Below are 6,733 nucleotides of genomic sequence, written 5' to 3' on the forward strand. Positions count from 1 at the left end.
GGAACGCAACCATTGTGTGTATGTGTGAAAATTCACAATATACAATCGTTTGCGCCCTTGAAAAATGCATCATCCCCCCACCCCAGGAGCCACTTTCTTTCAAATTTCTCACAGACTTTAAGGCCGAGTCAAACAGGCCCACTGAGTTAGTAAAGCCATGTTAGTAAAAGTGGCCCTGCCCATTTCGAATGTTTTGGCGTTCCTTTTTCAATGGTGAGTCGAAAGTTCAACTTCTTTGATAATTATTGATGTTCACTCTCCAGACAATCTCTCTGCACTGGTTTGGTTCTGATCAGGCGAAAAACCTAGGACTCGTTCGCAAAAGTAGGTTTTTCAAAAAAAAATCCAAATGCGTGAAAATTTTGCCGTTGAGACTGCAACTAAGGGCTTAGGAGTTATGAGTGATTTCGTACTTTCGATCGCTGTAGCGACCCCGTCAGGCCGATTGGGACGAGCTTTGGTCATGTTGTAGACGTTGTGAGTACTACCATCCCTCCAAGTTTCAAGTCTCGACGACTTACGGTTTGGTCTGCCCGATCAGTTTTAGGTGGAGATTGCTGATCCTTTGCCATTCTAACAAGCTACACGCTTGAACCCCTTAAAATCTTACTAACCCCAAAAGGTGGTGTATGATGTGGACATCTCTTGGTTGTTTTTGTTTGATTCAGCGCTTGATATTTCATTTGTGTCACAAGATTTCAGACAGTCGTGATGGGACATGACTTGACACTGCTAACAAGATCATTTTTGGTGCACCAACAATGGAAAAAAAATGGCCAAACTATGCAGAAGGGGCTTTAAATGTTTTCACTTTCTTCCCACAAGAACGTCACACACAACTGGTCCCAGCAGGTTCAGAGCTGCGTCACATTACAAGAAGTGCTGCTCTGCTGGGAAACTCAGATGGCAGGAAGCCAGAGCCATCCACCGCTGGGGTGGAGAGAACTGAAAGCTGAACTATCAGCATGACTAGCGTTATAAAGAAAAAATGACACGGGACACACGATTTGGCAAAAATAATGCTACAGCTTATTATTTCTGTACCATTTCACTTATTTACAAGCAAAATGTGTATTCAGCGCTTTGTGCAGTTTGACCGCTCAACCATCAGTCCATCCGTGATTTCTCTGGTTCATGTTTAAAACGGTCACACCTGCAGAGTTGCATCAGGCATATCCATATGCAAGCGTGAGGTTTCAGCCGTGCCTCAGAAGAGAAGAGGTGGGATACCGCTGCCAAACAGCAGCCTCCACGAGGGAGGAACCCGCCACTGCACCGAACCCTGCGTCTGAGAGAAAACATCATTAAAAAACAACAACAATGTTCAGTCTAGACAGAAAAACGTTCACTTCTGAAATTCTGTGACCACATACTTTTACGGTAATGTGCCATTCTGGACAACCAGTTTTGAAAGCGCAGTTTCAAATCATTATTCACACTTACAGGTTTTTCCAGCAGATGGAGCCAGTCGTTGAGATGGTTAACGAGAGCAAACGCGTCAGGGATGTTGTCTCCTTCTGAGCAGAAGATCAGCATTACTGCCATAGAGATGTCCTCTGTGCAGCTGGACCAGACAAAAAACCTCCATTGGCCAGATTCACAATTATAGATTTGACAGAATTGTTTGATTTATGCCGGTTTTTACCAGTCTGTGTAAAGGGCTTTGGTCACTCCTCCTCCGGGAATGTAGAGCCGCTGCTCTGAGTCAGAGATCCCGGGAAACGCACTGATCCTCTCCATCTCCCTCCAGCCCAGCTCCTCCACCCTCGGAGCCTCCTCCTTCTGCAGAGACGGGGTCAGCAGGTACCGCAGAGGAGTGCTGCGCAAACAGTAACATTTGAATACTAGTAACCTGTGTTGGGCAAAGTTACTTTTTAAAAGTAATGCATTAGAATATTGCGTTACTCCCTAAAAAAATAACTTTTTGTCCCCTGGGCTGGGCTTGTAGATTTGTTTTTTTATAAAAAAAATAATAATAATTTAAGTTATATTTTTGGCAACTGTAAAGGCCCTTTTTACACCTAAAGTGAAATTACTAAGCCTCAGGCTGAAGGAAGTGCCTCTTCACCTCACTCCTGATTTCACCAAAAGAGAGGTGCCAGTGAATAAATGGGAAAACAAAGTAACCTGCATTACTTAGTTGTAAATTTAAAAGTAATGCATGATTTTTAGTGGACATATGAAGTTCTTCAAGTTCACACAGGTGTCCTAACAGAGGAACCACCGGTGCAAAGAATCACATCAGTTATCAACATCATCCACTTAGGTGCGAAAGTGGCACAACACTTTTTGATTTTGATTAGAAAATTGTTTTATGCTTTAAAACATATTTACATTAAATGTATCGATTGAAAAATGTGCTCCCCATTGGCATTTATACAATTTTATGTGTGGCATAAATACATGGCATTAATTTACATGTGTCTTCTATCTTCTCTGTCCTCAGTGTTTGATTACCCATGAAGCTGTTGGTCGTCTCTGTGATACGCGTGACTGCTGGACAGCAGCACACTCCTGAGGAATCCACTGCTCTTGATCCAAGAAACCATCAGCTTTCGGAATGATCTGACCTTTGTCTAAGAAGAGCAGTAAATTGCAAAGAGTCATGTGCAACTGAAATAAAGAAACTGTTTAAGTGGGCAACTGACATAACGGCCGACATTTGGATTTTTTTAAATAATCATCGCAGACCGATAAGCATCAGAAGCAGCTTTTATTTTGACTGCACCAGGACTTTTTTTTGTTTTTTGTTTTTTTCTGAGCATGCACAGGAGCTCTGGTTCTCAATTGGCATTAGCTTTTTATTTTTTGTTTAGCCATTCTGTCTAATAAATTATTTGACAAATAAATTATTAGAAATAAATGTTAAACAAATTAAGTAAATGGTATATGAAAAAGTATTTCAAGTATTTTTTTTTTATCAAGTACATGTATTTTTCATATTGATTCATTTTCAAAATCAGATTAAAATTAATTTCAGTAAATATTATGTAAAAATAAATTTAATTGCAGCATGATAATTACTATCTTTTAATGAAATTGTCTGTTTATCGCCTTTATATCAGCCACCCGAGACAGGGGTTTTCAAACTGGGGACCAGGGACCGAGGAAAAATTTTTTAGAAAAACAGTGTAAAAATTTTTTACATGTAAATTAATAATAAATATGATTAACTACATTCAATTAATTACAATTAAAATGGTTTAAATAAATAATGTGTACATTTGATTTAAACAAATAATTGGTTAAAATTGATTAAAATAATTAATAGAATTTGATAAAATAAATTTAAATTAAAAAATGTGATTTAAACAACACATCTAACAGTAAAGTACTATAGCGAGTAAAAAAACAACAACATTAAAAACTAAATATTTCCAAATACTATTTTACACATGCTTATATTCATTTTTCATAGTATTAACGGGGTCTTTATACATGAAAAAAATATATAGCTGCCTTTTAAATTTTAGGATGGGGGTCCCATGCATGAGGATGAACATATTTGGGGGTTCATGGCATCTACAGGATTGAAAACCCTGCTCTAAGATAAAAATAAATCCATTTCGGTCGACCACTACACTCTTAAAAATAAAGGTGCTTCACGATGCCATAGAAGAACTTATTTTAAAGGGGTAGTTCACCCAAAAATGAAAATTTGATGTTTATCTGCTTACTCCCAGGGCATCCAAGATGTAGGTGACTTTGTTTCTTCAGTAGAACACAAACTGAGATTTTTAACTCAAACCGTTGCAGTCTGTCAGTCATATAATGCAAGTGGATGGGAATCATGGCTTTGAGAGTCAAAAAAACATACACAAACAAAACCAAATTAAACCCTGCGGCTCGTGACGATACATTGATGTGTAAAGACACGAAACGATCGGTCTGTGCAAGAAACTGAAGAGTATTTATATCGTTTTTTACCTTTGGTTTTTCACCGCAATATCCGAACTGTCCTGAGCGCATTCGCGTAAAAGGTAAGAAAACGAGGTAAAAAACGATATAAATACTCTTCAGTTTCTTGCACAGACCGATCGTTTCGTGTCTTTACACATCAATGTATCGTCACGAGCCGCAGGGTTTAATTTGGTTTTGTTTTTGTTTGATTTTTTGACTCTCAAAGCCGTGATTCCCATCCACTTACATTATATGACTGACAGACTGCAACGGTTTGAGATAAAAATCTCAGTTTGTGTTCTACTGAAGAAACAAAGTCACCCACATCTTGGATGCCCTGGGGGTAAGCAGATAACCATCAAACTTTTCATTTTTGGGTGAACTACCCCTTTAAGGTAATAACGAGAAGAACCTTTGACTGAATGGTTCTTTATGAAACCAAAAATGGTTCTTCTATGGCATCGCTGTGAAGACCCTTTTAAGCACCTTTATTTTTAAGAGTGTAAATGTTATACTTCTGTCAAGTGTTGACTTGTATAAATGCCCTTCACTGACCTGAATGATGGGTGTCCTGATCTGCAGCACAGCCAGCTTCAAGTCCCTGTGAGAGTACACTGCACAAACACACATTCACACACGGCATCAGCGACTGTACATGCAAGAGCAGCTTATCCTCACGGAGTTCCAGTAAAGCAGCAGTTACCCTCCGCGCCGGTGCTGAGCTGGGCAGATGCGGAGTAGGGGCTGTTCCCAGCCATGGCAGTGAGGCAGTCTGTGTGGAAGTACCCCACTCGGGGCATATTCAGTGTTGAGATGAGGAGATCCACAGCGAGCTGCCCCACATTCCCAGCGGATACTGCAGGCTGAACAATCATAAGCGGCTCCGTGTTTGATAACTGCAGCATGCGTTTGTCACGATGATGAAGCTGATACACTAATGGCGACAAGTAACTCACTTACCATTATCAGAGTAAAGCCTTTAAAAGAAGGAACACCATCCCCCGACGCGATGAACATTTTTAAGACGGCTTATGTCGGATTTACAAAGTAAATGTAGATGAATTGCAGTGGATCCGTAGTGATTTTTACTTTCAATTTCCTGCGCTGTGGGAAAAGGACCTGACGTAACCGCGTCACGCCTCACAGGGACACCCTAATGCCTGACCAAAAACAATCAAAACTATTAATTATTGATGTCTGCATTAATCAGAAGCAAAACATTGTAGCATATTTAAAGAGAACATTATGTTTATCAAACCTTAAGTGACCTTAATGTGACCGTTACAAGAAGTAATTTATTGTGTTAGACAGGTGTAAAAAAAAAAAAAGCCTGTTCGCAAGCAAATGTAACGTTTTAAGATAATAATAATAATAATAATAATAAATTAACATGACGTTATTATTATTATTATTAAATACTTTACGCTTTGTAACACTTTGTGATTTTCTTTTCAAATATATTGAAGTACACTTAGGCTAAAAAACACCAATATGCTAAAAATAGTGATAGTACTTTTGTTAAAATAACCTTGCCAAAAACAAACTAACAAAAAGCCATAAGTTTCATTAGTAACTCGCTGCTAAAGCTCAGTTGAATGACCACAAGATGACGCTAGACTCTTATAAAAATGAGTGAAGACAAATAATTTGCTCCGTCTTTTGAGTGTGATGCTGAACCGTTGGCACCCTAAAAACCATAAAAACAGCAGAGAAGTAATATATTATTAGATTATATATATCATAGATCACAGTAAACTCAATATAAATATCAGTCTGAAGATGATACTCATGACAATACAGTTATCACTGAGCCAGAGGCTGTGAAACTATAAAGTAACTGTGTCTTGTGTTTTCTGCAGGGTTATTCAGAAATATGGTGTTTCACAAATGCCAATGCAAGAAATCAATACGCTCCTCAGCCTCCGCCAAAGGCTCTCATAAAGCTTTCAGTCAGTAGAGAAATATAATAGCTACAAGCAAAACACTATGAAATGTTTCTTTGAATGAATCTCTTTGTGAAAGTCGTATCATACATTTAAACATTGATGTTTTTATATTAATGTTTTACCAAGTATTTAGCAGTGTTATTTTAGTATCATTAAGATATTATTGTTACATATTATAGTTTTTTTTTTATTTTTTTTATTACGTTTTTTTTTTTTTTTTGTATTTTCCATTTTTTTTTAAATTTCAGTTTCAGTAATGTCAGTGTGTGTTTTGCTATTTTTATTAGATATTGTTTTTTATCCATTTTTATTTCAGGTTTAGTCTTAGTTATTTTAGTAGGTTTACATCAAGTTAAAATAAATGAAAGTGTGGTTTTGTCAGCTAAAACTGTATTGTAGTTAATATTTTATATTTGTAACATTTTTCAACATTAATATTTATTTATTTTTAACATTATCATCTTACAGTTTTTCTGAATTGCTAAAACACTAAACCCCAATCTCTGAACCAAATTATCACTAGCTTTAACCAATCTGTCGAGTAAAGCACTCTTTCTGCTAAACCTTAAACACGTTCAGGCAGTTAGGCTCTATTTGCAAAACTCTAAACACATTCTCATTCACTTAAACACTTGTCACACTGTGATGCATTTGTGCTGCAAAATGCTAAACACAAGCGGCTTTCTGCATCAGAAACAGGTAACATGTTTCGTAACTTGCCAACTGTTTCTAAGATGGAAGAATGCTGTTTTTGTAACATGGGAAATTTACTATACTTTTTTTACAGAATTGCAGAATTGTTTACTCAATACAATATATTTTTTCTGTAATATTCTGGATGCTGTGTTCTCCATTTTTCTCTGTAGTGTCTAATGAATGCTCTGTAG

General features: G+C 37.3%; 1 protein-coding gene across 1 annotated transcript; it reads right to left on the reverse strand.

Moving 5' to 3' along the window:
• Window positions 1-770: 770 nt before the first annotated feature.
• On the reverse strand, window positions 771-5,056 carry LOC107738327 (proteasome assembly chaperone 2-like). The gene is made up of 7 exons (XM_016550066.1): window positions 4,861-5,056; window positions 4,604-4,763; window positions 4,456-4,514; window positions 2,458-2,576; window positions 1,646-1,819; window positions 1,444-1,564; window positions 771-1,288 (listed from the first exon to the last, which is right to left on the reverse strand). Exons 1-7 carry the CDS (start codon window positions 4,915-4,917, stop codon window positions 1,208-1,210), a joined length of 771 nt encoding a protein of 256 aa, XP_016405552.1. The 5' UTR covers window positions 4,918-5,056; the 3' UTR covers window positions 771-1,207.
• Between the last annotated feature and the right edge of the window lie 1,677 nt (window positions 5,057-6,733).

The sequence above is a fragment of the Sinocyclocheilus rhinocerous genome, unplaced genomic scaffold, assembly GCF_001515625.1.
Source record: "Sinocyclocheilus rhinocerous isolate Xijiao unplaced genomic scaffold, SAMN03320098_v1.1 scaffold1666, whole genome shotgun sequence".
Taxonomy (NCBI): domain Eukaryota; kingdom Metazoa; phylum Chordata; class Actinopteri; order Cypriniformes; family Cyprinidae; genus Sinocyclocheilus; species Sinocyclocheilus rhinocerous.

What these genes read in the sequence shown, in the direction of transcription:
- LOC107738327 (XM_016550066.1), bottom strand. Translation starts at nt 4,917, where the DNA reads ATGTTCATCGCGTCGGGGGATGGTGTTCCTTCTTTTAAAGGCTTTACT. An exon ending in AAGGCTTTACTCTGATAATG is followed by an intron (nt 4,764 to 4,860) that starts GTAAGTGAGTTA and finishes ATGATTGTTCAG; the next exon opens with CCTGCAGTATCCGCTGGGAA. An exon ending in AAAGCCCTTTACACAGACTG is followed by an intron (nt 1,565 to 1,645) that starts GTAAAAACCGGC and finishes TGTCTGGTCCAG; the next exon opens with CTGCACAGAGGACATCTCTA.